Source organism: Stigmatopora argus, chromosome 8 (assembly GCF_051989625.1).
Source record: "Stigmatopora argus isolate UIUO_Sarg chromosome 8, RoL_Sarg_1.0, whole genome shotgun sequence".
NCBI lineage: Eukaryota > Metazoa > Chordata > Actinopteri > Syngnathiformes > Syngnathidae > Stigmatopora > Stigmatopora argus.
In genome coordinates, this window is record NC_135394.1 from 15,730,748 (window position 1) to 15,751,804 (window position 21,057).

The 21,057-nt window shown below is 38.8% G+C and overlaps 1 protein-coding gene across 1 annotated transcript; it reads left to right on the plus strand.

Annotated features, from left to right (window-relative positions):
• The first annotated feature begins 62 nt into the window (after positions 1 to 62).
• On the plus strand, positions 63 to 21,029 carry colgalt2b (collagen beta(1-O)galactosyltransferase 2b). The gene is made up of 13 exons (XM_077607226.1): positions 63 to 1,703; positions 3,653 to 4,044; positions 10,051 to 10,161; positions 10,227 to 10,344; positions 10,415 to 10,549; positions 11,839 to 12,043; positions 14,383 to 14,502; positions 15,056 to 15,129; positions 15,198 to 15,304; positions 16,088 to 16,220; positions 16,785 to 16,912; positions 16,979 to 17,185; positions 19,729 to 21,029. The coding sequence occupies exons 2-13, from the start codon at positions 3,791 to 3,793 to the stop codon at positions 20,000 to 20,002; spliced, it is 1,866 nt and encodes a 621-aa protein (XP_077463352.1). The 5' UTR covers positions 63 to 1,703; positions 3,653 to 3,790; the 3' UTR covers positions 20,003 to 21,029.
• Positions 21,030 to 21,057: the final 28 nt, after the last annotated feature.

Genomic DNA, 21,057 nt, shown 5'->3' on the forward strand with positions numbered 1-21,057 from the left:
GCAGTAAATGAAACTCCAACATTTCAGTTGCTAAAAATCAATTCCCCCGAAAAAAAAAAAAACCCAGTCGCCCACATTTGCCAAAAAGTTCCGTCGCAAGGAATGGACTGTCCCAAAAAATAATTTTTCGACAAAATGCGGACGCCAGAAATTCATTAATTTTTAAAAATAAGTATGACCAAAAAAGGCAGTCGCCCAAATTTGTCCAAAAAAATGTTGTTGCCAAATTATTCAGTCACAAAAAAGGTTGTATAAGAAAATAGTTTGTCCCAAAAAATATGCACTTGCCCTAATTATTTAGTTGGCAAACACTTCCATTGCCAAAAATGGAGTTTTAAAGAACTGGTTTGTCATAAAAAATGTGTTGACAAATAATTCCATCACAAAACAATCAACCCCCCCAAAAATGTGTTTGTCAACACAAATGCACTCACCCAAACAATTCAATTAGCAAACATTTCTATTGCCAAAAATGGAATTTTGAAGAATTGGTCAGTAAAAAAAATGCAGTCGCCCAACTTATTCAATCACAATCGCCAAAAATGGAGTCAACCAAAAAAAAAAAATCATACATACGCTGAACGCATTGAAATTCCAATTCCAGTGCCACATTTGAACCTACAACCAACCCCCGCCCCCCTCATTAGGATGTAAAGCTTTACCAGAGGGTGGGATTAGTTCATCATCAATCCTCCGCGTTTTTTCCCCCCAATTCACGCTCACAAAGGGACGATGACCTACTTCAAACGGAAACTCCTTCACGTAAACATCACGTTCACATTTCATTTTCTAGATCCGTTTGAAAAGTGAGGTAAGCGCGCCCTCTATTGGCCTCACATGTCTTGTGTTTCTCGCGTGTTATAAGCTTTTGTCCACTAGGTGTCAGCGCGCAACAGGTTTTTTTTTTGTTTACACAATATTGGTCATTTTTTGGGGTAGTACGTACTAAAATTATGATTTCGACGGTCATTAAACGCAAACTCAATACATTTAAGTAGGCCTGAATAGTTTTAAAAGTATTTTAATGCATTACATATCTAACAAATTAATTGTTTTATGCCTGGACAATTGTTTTTTGAAATATATATAGATATATTTAAACGCAATTAATTGCATATTCAAATCCTTTCAAATAAAAACGTATACTTTGCAACCGATTTTGTTTTTAAATGGTTTGTAACATCTGCTTTGAGATTTCTAAGTGGGCGGGGCCAAGGCAGCTGAGAAAGGAACACTAATTAGGGTGTACTTTCATTATCTTGCCTTTTCTTTTGTTTTGTTTTTTTCCGTTTGTTTTTCAAAATATGATCTGCTATCATTTTGAAGTCACCCAATACTTTTGTAGTATTTCGTAATACTTCTAACAAAGATGTTTCACCAGCCAAAAAATGAAAATACTGTTGGAAAAGTCCTTTTTTTCTGCTCAGGCAGGCCTCGGGCAGCCCGGTGACTCAGAATGATGGTTTGTGGTGACCTCAGCGAGGACGTAAAATCTTCTCCTCGACGGCAACTCAAATAAACACAACGCCAGGACATATGTCATTAAGAGTAATTTGACGTCAGTAAATGACAGTCTTTTGTTTTTTTCTTCTTTTTGTGTAGCTTCCCTCCAGGTCAATGGAATTGAGTCGAGAGCTCAATTGTGGGATGAATTTAACTCGTAAGTCGAGACGTCATGGAACAAAAACAACTCGTCAGTCAAGGTATCACTTTACCAGTCAATTCAAGTTAATTAAATTGAATGCTTTTATTGTCATTATACAAGTACAGTAATCCCTCATTTATCACGAATTCACTACCTCGCAATTTTTTTCTGCTATTATTTATTTATTTTTGAAGTTCATAAAAATGTGAAAATCCATGCTAAGCAGAAGCCACTCTTGGAAAAAGTTATAATAAGGCTGTCCCTACTTCATACCTGTCAACCTCTGCCGATAACTGCCCTTATAAATGATTATGATTCCCCTTACAACCCCCCAAAAACCTTACAAACACCGTACGACGTACGTTTTTTGGGGGGTTTGTAAGGGGAATCATAATCATTTATAAGGGCAGTTATCGGCAGAGGTTGACAGGTATGCTACTTTGCGATTTTTCAGTTATGGCGGCCATGTCTGGTCTACATTAATCGCTATATTCGAGGGATTACTGTAAAATGAGATTTAAAGCGTCACCAATGAGTTTGGCAACAGAACCAATTCGAATGGTGAGTCAAGGCACACTTTACAAATAAATTAATTTAGGAGAAATTTGACTTATGAGCGTGATTCTCAAATGTATTCAACTCGTAAGCCAAAGGTTACGCTTGTAAGTTGAGGTGTTGAAGTAAAATTGAGTCAGGAGCTTGCTGAAAATGGAGTTAGGACGAATACAGTAGTCCCTCGAATATTGCAGCTTCAACTTTCGCGGATTTTTTTCTGGGGGAATAATTATTTAATTTTTTTTTGTATGTTTATAAAAATGTGAAAATCCACGCTGAAACTTGCAAGCAGAAGCCACTCCCCTGTCCTCCACTTGCTACTAGAACTCAGCACTGAAGTTAAATATATATATATATGTATATGTATGTATATGTATGTATATGTATGTATATGTATGTATATGTATGTATATGTATGTATATGTATGTATATGTATGTATATGTATGTATATGTATGTATATGTATGTATATGTATGTATATGTATGTATATGTATGTATATGTATGTATATGTATGTATATGTATGTATATGTATGTATATGTATGTGTATGTATGTGTATGTATGTGTATGTATATGTATGTATATGTATGTATATGTATGTATATGTATGTATATGTATGTATATGTATGTATATGTATGTATATGTATGTATGTATATGTATGTATATATATGTATGTACATATATGTATGTACATATATGTGTATATATGTGTATATATGTGTATATATGTGTATATATGTGTATATATGTGTATATATGTGTATATGTGTATATATGTGTATATATGTGTATATATGTGTATATATGTGTATATATGTATATATATGTGTATATATATGTATATATATGTATATGTATATACGTATATCTATGTGTGTATATATACGTATATCTATGTGTGTATATATACGTATATCTATGTGTGTATATATACGTATATCTATGTGTGTATATATACGTATATATATGTGTGTATATATACGTATATATATGTGTGTATATATACGTATATATATGTGTGTATATATACGTATATATATGTGTATATATACGTATATATATGTATGTATATATACGTATATATGTATGTGTGTATATATGTGTGTATATATATGTGTATATATGTGTGTATATATGTGTGTATATATATGTGTATGTGTATATATATGTATATATATATTCTATTTTTTTTAAATAGGGGTGACCTTACTTCGCAGTTTTTCCATTTATCGTGGCCATGTCTGGTCTACATTAACCGCAATAATCGAGGGATTACTGTACCCCCCTTCTTAAGTGACGGACTCGTAAATCAAGACGTCGGTGATGAAATTATACAAGGCCGACAATAAATGCGCTGTTAGGCGAAAGGAAGTGGCTGAGCAGGTATAATGAGCAGTGCCCCCTCCTCCTACCACCCTCACCTCCTTCCTCTCTCTTTCACGCAGGCGAGCGAACGAGGGAGCACACCCTCACCCTCCGGCATCCTCCCACTCCTACTCCCACTCCGGCTCACTCTGGAGTGAGCTGAGCCGCGCTCGGCCGCCTACCTTCGCCTCGTGGAGCCCAGGCGGAAAGCGGACGAGATGCGGGCGACCGTGCCTCTGCTGCTGCTCGCGGCCGCCCTCAGCTGCCCGTCGGCCTCGGCCTCGCCGTCGCCGTCGCAGGCTCTGGAGACGCTGGTGCGGGAGGCGGACGGCGAATCGGCGGCTCGCGAGTCGGCCTTGCTCCGACCCAAGGTGCTGATCGCCTTGGTGGCACGCAACGCCGCGCACAGCCTGGCTCAGCACCTGGCATGCATCGAGAGGCTGGACTACCCCAAGGAGCGCATCGCCATCTGGTAGGAAACATACATACTACATTGCGTCTTTTGCAAACTACTAGTCCCACTTTTTGGCAAAGGCTGACACTTCTATATGGCTTTTAGTTTTTCTGCTCTGACCACCGACAGCGTATGTTATGTTTTTTTTTAGCTAATTAAAAAACGGATAATGTGTTAACGGGTGCCTATATTGCCCGTTGTTCCCTTTACCGTGCAATTTTTGCACTTGGTTTCTTATCCATTACAAAAATGGACCCCCAAAAATGCAAAAAATGCTTATACGTCTTTTTTTTCTCACTCTTACCAGCAACAGTTTTGATTGTTTTTCAGCTATATATATAAAAAACCAGTTAAAATATTGCATTAGCAGGTGCAGATATTGCCTGTTGTTACCTATTTTGCTATAACATTACTGTATAATGTTTTTTCTTAATTTCTGATCCACTATAAAAACAGTCCCCCCAAAAACTGCAACCGATACTCAAGTGCAACTTAGTCTTTTATTTATCTTTCTCAGTTTATATTATTTTTTTCCAGCTATAGTTATCCAAAAAACTGTTAATATGTTGGATTAACAGGTGCCTATTTTGCCTGGTGTTCACGATTTTTATTATTACTGTAACGTATATTTGTTCTTTGTTTCTGATCTATTTAAAAATGGACCTCCAAAAAAGCAACAAGTTTATTTTCAATTTAAAAACACGATTAGTAAATTCCTGAACATAACTTTTATCCCATGCTACGTACAAATGACTTTTGGTTCTCAGAATGACCATTTTTTTGTAGCAATAATGTTGCCCGTACCTATTTTACAACAGGCAATCAAATATATATGATTTTAAAAAGAAACTCATGAATCAGGATGCATTTTTGGGGGAAACAATACAAGAATTAGTTTGAAAAATCAGCATTTGTTGTCGGTCCTCCCAGTTGAACTGATGTTAAGTAGCTTTGACAGCAGGATATAAAAAAAAGGGGGTGGTGGGACAAGTCATGCGTGTCCAAAATGTAGACCAGTTCATGTTAGATCACGTGGAAAGATCATTTTACAAGCTACGATCTTAAATAAATTAATTAAATTTAAAAAAAAAGTTATTATTGATAAGTTTATTACTGGCAGCGATCTTAAATAAATAAATTAAATTAAAAAAATAAATAAAAAGTTATTGATAAGCTTATTACTTGCAGCCATTGATACTTGAGATGATTTTTTTGTTCATTAAGCAAAATAAAAAAAAAAATCATTAAAAAAAGGAAAAGTAACGCATATTATCTTTCAATTCTTATTTTTAACTATTTTTATTTATTTATTAAAAATAAGGAAATTTTTGTTTTTTGTTTCTTGATCTAAATATAAACCACCCAAAACCTAAATAAATGTAATATCGTATTCAAAGTAAGGAAATATATAAAAATAATAGTAGTTTTTTTCGTCGGGGGGTGCTGGTGCCTATTCCAGCTGACTTTCAGTACCTAGCATTAGCCTAGCATGCATTTTTTGGGGGATGTGGGTGGAAGCTGGAGTACCCGGAGAAAAGCCACGCATGCTCCACTCACACACGAATGTCCAAACTTGGGATCGAACCCTCGTTCTCCAAACCGTGAGGCCGACGCGCTTAACCACTCACCATTTTCAGCTGTTGTTCGTCACAATTGGCCACCTGGGAAACAGCTTGATTATTCAAACTTGCCAAAGGGGAATGCAATTTTCGACATTTCGCAGCTGCCTTTGATTAACCAGTCAAGGCCAAGTTTTCAAACCGTTGCATCGAAAACTCGCAATCAGTCCACATCGCCAAAATCGTAAACGCTGACGTACGCGTATTGACTCGAAATGCCTGGAAACCAAATATTATTAACAAATAAATATATAAAAAAACACTTAAGCCAAAAATTATTCCAATTTGAAGTTTTTTTATATGTTTATCGCACTGAAAAATACACTCCTTACTGCAATCACAGTTAGCATTAGCTACGAATCAAGCTAATTATAGTCTTTTGTTTGCGCGTGGCTGTAAAAAAGATGCAAGTAAAACTTTCCCTTGAACACACGGGGGTAAAAATAATCTGAATCCAAGTTTGGCTTGAAAAGGCTAACTAATTAGCGCGTTTTTGCTAGTCATCCTGCGGCAATGTCGCAAAAAATGAGCAAGTTTTGTAGGTTTCGCTATATTTTCTAGTGGCATTAATGACGTTAGATGTCCAATCCGTTTAGAGTGGGAGGGGCGAATGAATGTTCATTCATGTCAATAAAAAACTGGCAAAGCTAGCAGAAAAAAAGAACAAATGCGCCGCTAATCAAGCTAGTCATTGTCTTTTGTTTACATGGGCCAGTACAAATGATGCTAATGAAAGTTTCCCATGAACACTTGCCTCAAGTGTTCATGGGAAACTTTCATTAGCATCATTAGCACCGTGCATTTTTGTGACGTGACTAGCAAAAAACGTGCTAATTACTGCAATCACAGTTAGCATTGTTCTGCCAAACTTTTACTTTTTTCGTCTTCAGAGTCTGAATGAATGAACATTCACTCGCCCCTCCCACTCCAAACTGCTTGGACATTTACCGTCATTAAAGCCACTAGAAAACATAGATAAACCTACAAAACGTACTCGTTTTTTGCGACATTGCCGCAGGATGACTAGCAAAAACGCGCTAATGAGTTAGCCTCCTCAAGCCAAACTTGGACTCAGATTATTTTCAGCTTCGTGTGTTCATGGGGAAGTTTTACTGGCATCTTTTTTACAGCCACGCGCAAACAAAAGACTATAATTAGCTTGATTCATAGCATATTTGTTCTTTTCTCTGTTAGCTGTGCTAGCTTAACGACGTCATGCAGTTTTCCGTAAAGTCAACGCCAAAATGAAGCTGCAGGAAAACTTCTTTTTACCGTCTTCTCTTCATTTTTTAGTAAATATTTCCATAAGTAAGCGTTAAATTGAAAAGACCACGTTGTTTGTTTGTGTGTTTTTTTCCCTCCTCTCACCGCTAACTTCTCTTTTCGTCCTTTTTTGACCTTGAATACGACTAACGAATGTCGCGCTTGAGTGCAAGTTCGCTTTTTGTTGACGCAGAGATGTGAGGAATCTGGCGTGGGAAAGCCTTCCAAATATGGCATTTATTTGTGATTTTTGTGCGCAGATTTGAGCGCGGCTCGATTTTCAAAGGGAGGCCCGACGTGAAATGACAAAAACATCAATTGTTACTTTAGAAGTGATCATGCTTGAGTTAATAGAAAGTGAGAATTGGAACCAAAATATGGTGAAAATCATTTTTTTTGCCTTTAACGAGGAAAAACTTATATTAAATATCTATACTTACAATAAAAAAGAGGTAACAGTATTTTTTGTTATTTTGTTAATATTATTTTTGTTTTGTTAAATACAAAAAGTACCAAATTATTTTAATTTGTTAGAATTGAAAACATCTGCTCATGAAAAATATGCATAAAAAAGGAAAAACAATATTAGATTTAATATTGATATATTAAAAATGTTAATTTGGTTTATAAACAAAATTTAATATTGATATTTATTTTGTATATAAAACTAAATTTAATATTGATAAATTAATTTTGTTTAAAAAACAAAATGCAGCAAAGACCATTTATGAAAAATATTTGAAAGAAAACCAAAAAAGGAAAATTATTATTTATTGTAATTATTTAAATTATTTTTCAATAAAAAAATAATCCTTTCAGGTTTTTAATTTTTTAAAAATAATATTCATTATATCGAACAAAGAAAATCAAGAGGCAACAATTTATTTATTTACTTATTTTTTCTTTTTAAATGTTTATGCTTGAATCGTTTTTAATCATAAAAAAATGATCAACATCACTACATTTATAGAAAATCTAATAGTGGTAAAAAATGTTTTATTTTTTTTATTTATTTGTTTTTAATATCCTCGACAGACTTAACTTGCAAGAACGTCTGTGCAAGGAAGGACAAATCATTAGGAAGATTAGTCATGATGGAAAGTCACAGTTTGTGCTCCGAGGGCTGCGAGGGGCGGAGCCAAACGGATGGGCAGGCTGGCTGGCAGGGCGTAAATGGGAAAAACTCCAAAGACAAAGAGCTGCACTCTAAGTTGCTTCAAACAAACTCGTACAAAAAAAATCATAAACTGAAAGCAGGTGGTCGCCTTTTTGTTGTTGTTGATGTGATGACAGATTAGCTAGCGGCTTTGTTTTAATTATTTATTTATTTATTTAACACACTGGTGAGTCATTGGAACCAGAAAGAGACAAAATGATGTCATTAATGACAACAAAAATGAGAGAAATATTTACCCTTGAGAGCAAACGCCTCTTTGTGGCGGCCATATTGGAGTCATTAATTATTTATTATTATTATTATTTTTATTGCAAGTGTGTCGACTAGATTGACAACTATTTTCATTGACAAGGAATTCTTGAGACATTGTTGACCAAAAAAAAATCTTTTTTTCGGCCTCTTCATTGTACGTAATCATTTTTTAAATTATTTACATCTTTAAACATGCGTGTATATTTATTGCTTTTAAAAGGGAAAATATAGCCGAGATTCAGTTTGTGATTTTTTTTTTTTAATTTTGCAATTTGTGTACATAAGGACTTTGCACATAGTTTTAAAAATGTTCTTTTTTATATTTGTTTATAATTTTTTTCATTCTGTATTCTGTATTTATTTTTGCATTCATTTTCCATTCTGTTTATCCTCAAGGGTTGCAGGGGTGTTGGAGCCTATCTCAGTCCGCTATGGGAAGTAGGCGGGGTAGACCCTGACTTGGTTGCCGGCCAATCACAGGGCAATATTTTGCCCCACCCCCCTAAAAAATAAAAAATAAAATAACATTCCAACATTGACTTTAGCTAAACTTTTAGCTAAACCTAGCTAATGTTGCACAACTGCTACCGACAATTTGAAGCTGTTGGTGTTTATGACCTCGCATTAGGCGCTAGAAAAACACACAATTTGTATGGCGCGCATGCCTTTTTCGCTAGTCGTTAGCAAATTACAGCTGTTGACGTCGGCGAGGGAGTAAAGCAGCTGTCGCTAGCTGTCATTTGCTGACGAGCTAAGCGTCTATTAGCTAATGACAGGCTTCTCCGTACCTGCGAGGAGAAGTGTGCGCAGGGCCCACGTAAACAAGACGGCGCTCATTTGCTTTGGCCCACTTTTTACCACCGTTCGTCTATTTTGGACCGGGAATTTATATTGGGATTGGTCGCTTGGGTGCCGTGGAGTCCAATCTATTTTGATTGGCTGCCATCCAGAGCCGATCGTAGCTAATTTTGCGCTCGACCCTCTCGCCAAATACCCAAATATTATATTCATTCATTCATTTACTCAAGCATTTATCCTCACAAGTGTCGTTGGGGGGGGGGTGCTGGAGCCTATCCTTTGGGCACTGGGCGGGGGACACCCTGAATTGGTGGCCAGCCAATCGCAAGGAGACAAATGATGACTCATAGCCAGGGACAATTTAGAGCAGGGGTTGGGAAGCTATGGCTCGGGAGCCGTATGTGGCTCTTTTGAGGGTTGCATATGGCTCTGGAGCTGTATGTGGCTCTTTTGAGGGTTGCATATGGCTCAGGAGCCGTAACTGGGTTTTTGGACGGTTCCATATGGTGTCTGGAGCTGTATGTGGCTGTTTTGGGGTTGCATATGGCTCAGGAGCTGTAAGTGGCTCTTTTGGGGGTTGCATATGGCTTGGGAGGGAGCCGTATGTGGCTCTTTTGAGGGTTGCATATGGCTCAGGAGCCGTATGTGGCTTTTTGGACGGTTGCAGATGGCTCTGGAGCTGTATGTGGCTCTTTTGGGGGTTGCCTATGGCTCGGGAGGGAGCTGTATGTGGCTCTTTTGGAGGTTTGCATATGGCTCAGGAGCCGTATGTGGCTCTTTGGATGGTTGCATATGGCTCTGGAGCTGTTTGTGGCTTTTTTGAGGGTTGCATATAGCTTGGGAGCCGTATGCGGCTCTTTTAAGGGTTGCGCTTTATTTTTTTTGCCGGCCATTTTAACTTGATTGACGTTCCAGGGCAGCGAGTGACCACAACGTGGACAACACCACGGCCATGTTGCGAGAGTGGCTGAAGAATGCCCGTGGTGTCTACCACGACGTGGAGTGGAGACCCATGGAAGAGCCCAGGTGAGCGGCGCCCTTGGCTTTCAAAAAACGCCATTCCCTGACCCCCCCAACCTCTGCCTGTCCAGGTCCTACGTGGACGAGTGGGGTCCCAAGCACTGGCCGGCGTCCCGGTTCAAGCACGTGATGAAGCTGAGGCAGGGGGCGCTCAAGGCCGCCAGGGAACGCTGGGCCGACTTCATACTGGTATGCGAGACGTCAACACCCCTCCCACCGCTTTCTCCAGGTTTTTCAAACCTGCGCTCTTTGCGTGCAGTTTGTCGATAGCGACAACCTGCTGACCAATCCTGCTGTGCTCAACCTGCTCATTGGCGAGAACTTGACGGTGGTGGCCCCCATGCTGGAGTCCCGTTCTTTGTACTCCAACTTCTGGTGTGGCATCACCCCGCAGGTAAGACCCCAACCCCCAAAGCGTCCCATCGTCTAGGAATTTCAATGAGGTTGTCACTCGTGGGCGTCCAATCTGTTTGGAGTGGGAGGGTTTTGAACCCCGTGATGCCTGAATTTGCATTTAATAAAGATACACAAATATGGGAGAAATACAAAATGAAAATAGCATGACTACAAAAATATAGAACAATTCATTTTCACAAAATACAGCTTAAAATGAGAACAAAATATGTAAAACGATAGAATTATACAATCAATAATACTTGCAAAATAATTAAAGAAAATAAAAAGACATCTAAAAAAAAATCCATGGGATTCATTTATTCATCTCCTGAGCCGCTTATCCTTACAAGGCTTGCGGGGGTGCTGGAGCCAATCCCAGGTTAAACCCTCAATCAGCTGCCAGACAATCCATAGGAAAATTTGATGAACTTTTTACATTATCTGTATTTTTTTAAACTGTTGATTTCCTAATTTTTGCTGTCATTTTCCAACTCCTGTATGTACTATTTTTATAATACCTCTAAATCAAGGGTGTCAAACTCGGGTTGGTTCGCGGGCCGCATTAACGTCGGTTTCATGTGGGCCGGACCATTTTAGATATAATATTTAGATATTTTTGTAATAAATGGATTAAAAGAACTGGATTAAAAGCCCTGAATATTCAGTTTTTGTAGATCTAAAACAATGTTTATTTTAGCTTTTTTAAATAATTTTTTTGATTTTACAAAATGATTTTTGAACTAAAAACACAGAAAAAAATGGATTAAAAAATGACAATTATTGATTTAAAAGGGGGAAAATCAGGAAATATAATACATCTATACTCTTCATTTTAATTTGATCCTAAAACAGAAAGTCGGCACTCATGATTTACTTTCCCGGGCCACACAAAATGATGCGACGGGCCAGATTTGGCCCCCGGGCCGCCACTTTGACACCTGTGCCCTAAATGATTTAACATGAAATGTAAATTCAGTCATGAAGCAATTCAACATTTTTACAAGCTAAAAAAAGAAAATAGGACGAAACCCATATTTTTTTAAATGTTCACATTCAATCTCTACGCCATTGACGACGATAGACGTCAAACGATCGCCGACCGCTAGCCCAATGGGTCCAAATGGGTCTTACATCTAGCTAGCTGGCTAGCTAGCTAGACGTCATAGCCATTCGGATCAGGGGGGCTAGCAGCGATCGTGTTATGTGATGTTCTGGGGCCGCTTTGCTTCTCAAGGACCTGGACGACTTGTTGTCGTTAGCTAGCTTGCTAACTTTGCTCTGGTTTAGGGCTACTACAAAAGAACCCCGGACTACCAGCCCATCCGCGAATGGAAGCGCACGGGCTGCTTCCCGGTGCCGATGGTGCACAGCACCTTCCTATTGGACCTGAGGCGGGAGGCCAGTCGCCACCTGGCCTTCTACCCGCCTCACCCGGACTACAGCTGGGCTTTCGACGACATCATGGTGTTTGCCTTCTCCGCGCGCCAAGCCGGTGAGTCGCTAACTCGCGGCAAACTGACAAATTCAGCAATTGGATTTGACGTACATGGGCTAGGGCGGTCGGGGGGGAGGAGTCATCGGGGTGTCAATCAAAAGTACGGATACTGATATGTTGTATTCAGATGCTATATTTCACGGGTTGAATTTGACTTAGCGCTTCTTTGGATAGAAATTCAGGATATTTTCAGCTCAACCAATGGGATGTCTATTGTGAATGGCTAATTTCGGGGTGCTACTTTTTGATTTTGGCTAACATTCTGAGTTTATTTACTGTACTTTTTAAAATTTCCTGTTTATTTTAGGGTGTTTTCCGGTCACCTGGTTTTGATTTGGGTGCATTTCAGGGTTCCTTTTTTTATTTTGGGCATTTCTGTTGATTTTTATTTTATTTATTCATTTTTTGTTAAATCTTCCAGTACATTTCTGTTTATTTCAGGCGTTTATGGTCAATTTCTGCTCATTGGTCATTTTCTGTGGATTTTGGCATGTTTCTAGGTCACTTTTTTAAAAATTATGGGTCACTTAGGGTACATTTTGGATCATTTCCACAATGAAATGTTCATTTGGCCTATTTCTGGGTCACTTTTTGGCTCAATTCTGTTAATTTTGGGTCACTTGGGGTACATTTTGGATCATTTCCACAATGAAACGTTCATTTGGGTTGTTTCTGGGTAACTTTTTGCTCATTTTGGCTCAATTCTGTTAATTTTGGGTCACATTTTGGATCATTTCCACAATGAAACGTTCATTTGGGTTGTTTCTGGGTCACTTTTTGCTCATTTTGGCTCAATTCTGTTAATTTGGGGTCACATTTTGGATCATTTCCACAATGAAACGTTGATTTTTTAGGAGTTTCTGGGTCGCTTTCTGTACATTTTGGCTCAATTTCTGTTCATTTTGGGTCACATCTGGTACATTGTGGATCATTTCCCCAATGAAATGTTGATAATTGTGTATTTTTTTCTTTGGAGTATCAGCATTGAGTTAAAAATGTCGGTAACATGACAAGAATAGTGTGCAGTCCAACATTCTAAACGCAACCTTGGAGATTTCCATTTCCTAGACTTGACAAGAATGTGTTGCATTTGCTTGGCGGGAAGGTGAACGGCGGGGTCGCGTTGGTCTCGGACCCTCCGGAAAAAAAGCAGGGAGGCCCGTTCCACAGCTGCCTGCGTGTTGCATCTAGGACGACGTTGCCATGGGGCCTTTACATTCTTGTGAATGCAGTGTAATGGAATCTTAATGTCCTTGTTGTTTGCGAGGCTTTTTCTAAGTACTCCACTTGGAGGTAAATCGCACTAGCTTGGCTCCTTGAGAAGTATATCTAAATTATATCAAAAGTATATCAAAAAGTTGGAGCCCCGTCCCCTGGCTTTGGCTATCGGCCTTTACCTGTCTGATGTATATTGAATTATATGAGAAAATAATGTTTCTGTGTACAGTAATCCCTCGAATATCGCGGTTAATGCAGACCAAACATGGCCGCGATAATTGAAAAATCGCAAAGTAGGGTCGGCCCGATTATAACTACTTTTTTAAAGATTTTCTGTCAGTGCTGAGTCCTAGTAGCAAGAGTGGCTTCCGCTTACAAGTTTCAGCGTGGATTTTCACATTTTTATGAACTTTAAAAATATATAAATATATATTTTTAGCAGAAAATAGCAGAAAAAAAATCGCAAAGAAGGGAATTTGCGATAAGTTAAGTTGCGATTATCGAGGGAAGACTGTAGCAATGTATGTACAGGGTAAATGTATTTTTATTTTATTTTTTATTTTAGTGTTCCCTCGCCATTTCGCGGTTCGACTTTCGCATACACAGATTTTCTGTCTTAATTGGTCATGACAGTAATAATAAGTGCAAAATGTTTACAGGTAGACCCACAAAAAATGTACAGTACCGGTAGGATATGTTAGAAAATGTAAAGTACGGTGTAGAGTATGTCAAAAACAGTGGATCAAAACATTTAAATACTAGCCTGTCATTTTCCGGTAGGATACGTTAGGAAGTGTACGGTACATTTATTACATTTTATCGGGGAGTATGGGAGGTTAAAACATTGGCAGAGGGAATAAAAATGATGTGGGAATTATTTTTATTTGAAATGTTATGCATAGGCTATAGTCTATTATATATATGGTTTCTACTTGGCGGAAATTCACTCAAAATGGGTGGTTATGGGACGGATTAACCGCGAAAATCGAGGGAATGCTGTATTTTATTTTTATGTTTCAACTTGCACTAAAATTCAGGTTGCACCGCGCCTCGGGAATGGATGGAGGTCGTTATTGTTGTCAAACTGAAGTCGTACATTCGTTGCACGTGTCTTCCAGGTGTGCAGTTGCACGTGTGCAACAGGGAACACTACGGCTTCCTCCCAGTTCCCCTCAAGGCGCACCAAAGCGTGGATGACGAACGCGAGAGTTTCATCCACACCATCACGGAGGCCTTGAGTGAGTATTCCGCACACGCGTGCTTGCACGATTCTTCTGTTCCCAGACTTTTTTCGTAACTTGAAAATTTTGTAAGTAGAAGTGTACTTTATATGTAAATTCTCTAATTTGTTCCACGGTCCTCACAAAACTACCAACTAAACCCTTTAAAATTGCTCAAAGTGTCCCAATTTTCTAAAAAAGATGTGAGGAAACACAAAAATGAGAGAAAATTATAAGGAAATTATTTATTAATGTCTTAAAATAAAAAAAAAAGCATATGAAAATATGCCCTGCACCACTAAAATATCTCCCTACGTGGCCGTTATAGATGTAATACCCGTGTTTGTCCGCCAGATGGCGTCAAGAGGCGGATCTACCAGGGCCAAAAGTCGTCCACTTTGTAGTACATTTTAGACTTTAACGTGTGTGTGTGTGAAAATGTGTGCCACGTTGCATTTGTACAAATTTTAATCGCTTAATAAGGGAAATTCAAAATAAAATGACGGATAAAGAAATTCACTTTTGGACTCAATTGGACTCAAATATTTGTTTTCTTGCTTTTGTCCCCCAGTTGATCGCAATATCGAACCACCCGAGTACCTGACCCCCCCGCCGTCCCAGCCGGACACGATGGGTTTAGACGACGTGAGTAACCTCGTTAAATCGCGTCTCTTCCCGCCTGATCGCACAGGGCGTGGCCTGTTTGCCACCAGGTCTTCCTGATCAACCTCAAGCGCCGGCTGGACAGAAGAAGCCGGATGTTGAAAACCTTTTCGGCGCTAGGCCTGCGCACCACGCTAGCGGCGGCGGTGGACGGCAAGTAAGTTGAGGTCGTCATCTCGAATCTTATTTTATCTTACCGTATTTTCTCGCGTATAAGCCGTATTTGTCGCTCAAAAAAAGATGACTGAATGAAGGGTGCAGCTTATATGCGCACAAATTAGACTTGACATGCTGCAAAAACTGCAAAAGACCAAACGCCATAACGCAAGACAATGCGGCCCATACGATCATTTATTTTAAAATAGCGAAAAGATAGAGATAAAAGGCTAAACAAAATTTATTTTGACGTCTATGAATGAAGTTCAAGAATAAAATATACCGTATTTTGCATAAAACGTGAAAAAAAACTCACTTGTGCCTACCATTGCTCGCTCAGGGTGCCGCCATCTTAGCTAGGAATGACAAACAAGACCGCTACGGACACACTTCCTGGTTGTACTGCTCACATGACTTCCTTTTTTAATTTGTCTACGTGCAGGCAACACCCTTTCGGAATGTGCAATCCACCAATCGTTTCATAAAGTATCTCAGAAATACCATTTGCAATGATTTTTCTGAAGATTTTCCCTTCAAAATAACACATTTGTACTCCCTATTAAAACCATGAATATGGAGGTGAAAATTGTGAATCTGGGGCGGCTTATACGAGGGAAATTGTAAAATTTTAAGGGTGCAGCTTATACGTGGAGGTGGCTAATATGTGAGAAAACACAGTAATACTTTTTTTTTTGCTCTGTCAACTGCACACGCTACAAGATACGACATGCAGTGATTATTATTATTTTTGTGGTAATGGCTGACGCTTGTCTTCTTCTGTCAGGGCTTTGAACACGTCGCAGCTCCAGGCGCTAGGGATCGAAATGCTGCCCGGCTATAAGGACCCGTACTCTGGTCGGGTTCTGACCAGAGGCGAGATCGGCTGCTTCCTGAGCCATCACTCCATTTGGAATCAGGTGATCCAATTTCCTGGAAATCTTACCTTCGGAAAATTGGAAATTGCGGATTCGGAGTTTAGACATGATACCCATTCACAACGCTAGATATCTTTAAAGCCAAAACTTTGATGGTTAATGCAGTTATTGCAATTTTGTTGTTTTATCGCAGTAGATTGCTTCAATTAAATTTTAAAAAGTAAAAGCCATTCATTTACAAATGCGATTGCACTTTAGTTGACATATTTAAATGTTCAGATATTAAGATGTGATAGACCGTTTTTGCATGATTTAAATAAGGCAAAATAACATGCTTTTTCTCCCCAATATATTGTTAATCATTTTTTCACGTAAACTGCCATTATTTTCTATATAAAATTTGAATTTGAAGTCTTTTTTTCAACTTTAGTCTTGAAAAAGAGGGGGTCGTCTTATATTCGGGCCATTGCGGTATTTATATTGACGATAGTTCTTCTATTACTGTCGGTTACTGTAGCTATTCTTAAAAAAAAATGACCCAATGATTTTTGGACGTCTATATACGTCAACGAGTAAATAAAAAAGTGCACATTTTGAAATCGGCAGGTGGTTGAACGCGGTCTGCAGAAAGTTCTTGTTCTAGAGGACGACGTGAGGTTTGAGCCCCGATTTAAACGACGACTTCAGGCCATTATGGAGGAAGTGGACAAAACCCAGCTGGACTGGGATCTCATGTAAGTAAGCTAGCGTAACACTTAGCTGGCATGCTAGCTCTATTTTACCACTCTTCTGTATCGCAGCTACGTGGGGCGCAAGCGCATGCAAATTGCGCAGCCCGAACGTTCGGTGGACGGCGTCAAAAACCTGGTGGAAGCCGACTACTCGTACTGGACGCTAGGCTACGTGCTATCCTTGCAGGGGGCCACCAAGCTGCTCAACGCCCAACCCTTGGCTAAAATGCTGCCGGTGGATGAGTTTCTACCCGTCATGTTCGATAAACACCCCAAGTAAGTTCTGTCGATGGTCAATTACGGCGAGCCGATAACCTGATTTTGTTGTGGAAATTTACCAAGAAATACTTAAAAGATGCTGTACTTGCTATTACAGTAATCCCTCGAATATCGCGGCTTCACTACATTGCGGATTTTTTTTCTGGGGGAAATTTTTTGGTGATGATTTTTTTTGTGTAAGTTCATAAAAATGTGAAAAGCCACGCTGAAACTTGCAAGCGGAAGCCACACCCCTTTCCCCCCGCTTGCTACTAAGGCTCAGCACTAGAGTTAAAAAAAGAATGTATTCTCAATAAACATTATTATTATCATTATTATCATCATTATTATTATCATCATCATTATTATTATCATCATCATTATTATTATCATTATGATTAATATCGTTATCATCATCATTATTATCATTATGATTAATATCATTATTATTTTCATTATGATTATTATTATTATGATAATGATGATAATGATGATGATGATGATAATGATGATGATAATAATGATGATGAGGATGATGATGATGATAATAATGATGATGATAATAATGATGATGATAATAATGATGATGATAATAATGATGATGATAATAATGATGATAATAATGATGATGATAATAATAATGATGATAATAATGATGATGATAATAATGATGATGATAATAATGATGATAATAATAATGATGATAATAATAATGATGATGATAATAATGATGATGATAATAATGATGATGATGATAATGATGATGATAATGATGATGATAATGATGATGATAATGATAATGATCATAATGATGATAATAATCATAATGATGATATTGATAATAATCATTATGATGATAATGATAATAATCATAATGATGATAATAATCATAATGATAATGATGATATTGATAATAATCATTATGATGATAATGATAATAATCATAATGAGGATAATGATAATAATGATGATAATGATAATAATCATAATGATAATAATAATGATGGTAATGATAATGATAATAATTAAAAAAAAAAGGATTATTGCTGATCTGAAGGTTATTCATTCCACAATTTATGAAACAAAATGTGTTTTTAATGTAGGACTTTTTTGTCTTTGATTATTTATATTTTATCAGAAGCGGAAGAGAAGAATGAATGAATGAATGAATGACTGAAAAAAGAAAGCAATCTGTGGCCCCTAGCATGTCTGTCGCTGGGCCGTCTGGACAACTTTTTCTTTCTCCGCCCACTCCCCAACAAACGTTTGACTTTGTGTGCCACCACTCCACCCACCCCCTCCTCCGCCTCTCTTTGAGGAATGCGGCTCGGCGCTGCTCTTCCTGCCGCTCGGAAAAGGGGGACAGGATTCCCATTGATAGCGCCCGCGGGATGGGGGCGGGGTAGGGACGGACGCACGGACGGACGGATGCGTCTCGCTAAGTCAATACCTCACCGTTTCCATTTCTGTATACTACCTCTACATACTAATTATTCACGTTGCGAAATGGCTCGATTGTTACATTTTGCCTCAGGATACAAAAGAAATTCACGTTCCCAAATCCAAATTCCCAACCTGTAACCTTTTTGCACGGCAACGCGCTCGTAACATAACAAACAAATTTAAATGAACTTGAATTACGATGCAGACACACTCAAAAATAAGTTGAATCTCACCTTACACTAAACTGAATTCTAATTTTGTTTGACATTTTGATACCTTTCTTCTCCCAGGTTGGCTCTATTGGCCCCGCCTCCAGCCTGACTTTCAGATGCAACCTATCGAGGGTTGTTTGCTTTTGTCTTCCCTTCGAAAATATTCCCAAAATGATGCACACAAATGTCCTCACAATAGGATAACGCGCGACCACTTGCCAACGAGAAGTAGTATATACTCCTCTCTTATTAGCGATCGCTCCGCCATTCCCACTGACTAACGGAGAAAAAAAACATTGAAAAAATGCAAGGCTCCGCCCAGTGCTCGTAGAGACATTACACAGAGGGAGTTGCGCCCAGAAAGACAGTGGCCATGATGTTCTTATGAGCAACCTCTCGCGTACATCAAAATTGATCTTGTATCTCAAGATAAATATTTGCTCAAAATTTTACTCATATCTCTAATTGCTCGTATCTCTAATTGCTCGTATCTCTAATTGCTCGTATCTCAAATTGCTCGTATCTCAAATTGCTCGTATCTCAAATTGCTCGTATCTCAAATTGCCCGTATCTCAAATTGCCCGTATCTCAAATTGCCCGTATCTCAAATTGCCCGTATCTCAAATTGCCCGTATCTCAAATTGCTCGTATCTCAAATTGCCCGTATCTCAAATTGCCCGTATCTCAAATTGCCCGTATCTCAAATTGCTCGTATCTCAAATTGCCCGTATCTCAAATTGCCCGTATCTCAAATTGCCCGTACCTCAAATTGCCCGTACCTCAAATTGCCCGTACCTCAAATTGCTCATATGTCAAGGTACCACTGTATCTTGAAACGACATTGTTTATCCATTCCTTAAGGAATTTTCGAAATATTTTTGTAAATTCTGCCATTTTGTCCCTCAGCGTGGACTACATGTCCCACTACGAACCGCGAGACCTGCGGGCTTTTTCGGTGGAGCCCCTGCTCATCTACCCCACCCACTACACGGGCGAACCGGGCTACATCAGCGACACCGAGACCTCCACCATCTGGGACGACGAGGCCGTGGCCACCGATTGGGACCGCCAGAACGCCCGCAAGACCGCCCAGCAGGACCGCATTCGGACCGTGGCCCAGAACAGCGTGACGGGGGACACGCCGCCGCCCGCCGCCAGGGCCTCCCGGGACGAACTCTGAATCGCCGGCCCGGTTTGACCGGCCTCTTTGTTTCGGAAGCGTTTTTTTTTTACAAAGACACTCGAGGCGGAAATAACGGGCGCAAAAACGCGGGTTGACAAGACAAAGAAGTGCCTTAATTTATTCCCTTCTTTTGGCGGTGGTATTTCCGCAAATAGTGGCCTTTTTCCAACGGCGACCAATCGAAATCTAAATCTTGCTCCGAACTACTGTGACAGAAATGGATTTACCGTCTGTTAATTTCTACTCAAAAACTGCTGATTTGAAATTTGAAGTGAAGCAATGCTACCATCTACTGGTGTCATTTTATCATTGCAGTTTTTTAGAAGCCAGAATTTCACAGACAAACTGAAGAAGACTCTTCAAGGACTACATTTTGACAAAAAATATTGAGGTAAAGACTAGGTGAGTTCAAGATGGAATTTTTATTAATTTTGTTTTAAAGATTAATTGAGTTTACATTTAATTAAACAAATGCAAACTGACTGGTTTGGTAGATTTTGAACAGTCCTTGAAATATAGTCAAATTTGAATCATTTTCAAGATTCAGGTGAGACCAATTATAAAACTAAACATACAAAATTACACATACTGTGCACAAAAATGGACAACAATTTACATGTATTTTTTTATGTTGTTGCGCACCCACCTTTTTTCTGTAGTTTGTGTTTTGTGTCAGGAACAGAAATTATGTACCCAAAAAATTGCCCAATTTTACATGTCAGACCAGAGGAATTAAAAATTTAATGTTTGTTAAAACTCAGCCCAAAAGTCCTCTGGGAAAAAAAAAACGTGTCAGCATCATTGTTAATTTTTTACAAGCTAGTGTGCCTGCAAATACAGGAAGCATGTTTAACGAGGGTCACATGACCACGATTCCCAGTCCTTTCTTGCCAAAATGTAGCAGTGCAGCAGGCCGGTCCTGCTTGCTAGCAGAACATCACCAATGTATAGCAAACAGGCCAAAAAACTGCTGTTTCTATGAGATATGCTGTCAATGAACTAATAAAAACAACTCCCTCATTTACATATTGTCAGAACAGGAATTTATTCAT

Excerpts from the sequence above, each read along its gene's own strand:
- colgalt2b (XM_077607226.1), top strand. The coding sequence starts at position 3,791 with ATGCGGGCGACCGTGCCTCTGCTGCTGCTCGCGGCCGCCCTCAGCTGC. Across the intron at positions 4,045-10,050 it reads AAGGAGCGCATCGCCATCTG|GGCAGCGAGTGACCACAACG; the intron begins GTAGGAAACATA and ends TTGACGTTCCAG. Across the intron at positions 10,162-10,226 it reads AGACCCATGGAAGAGCCCAG|GTCCTACGTGGACGAGTGGG; the intron begins GTGAGCGGCGCC and ends CTGCCTGTCCAG.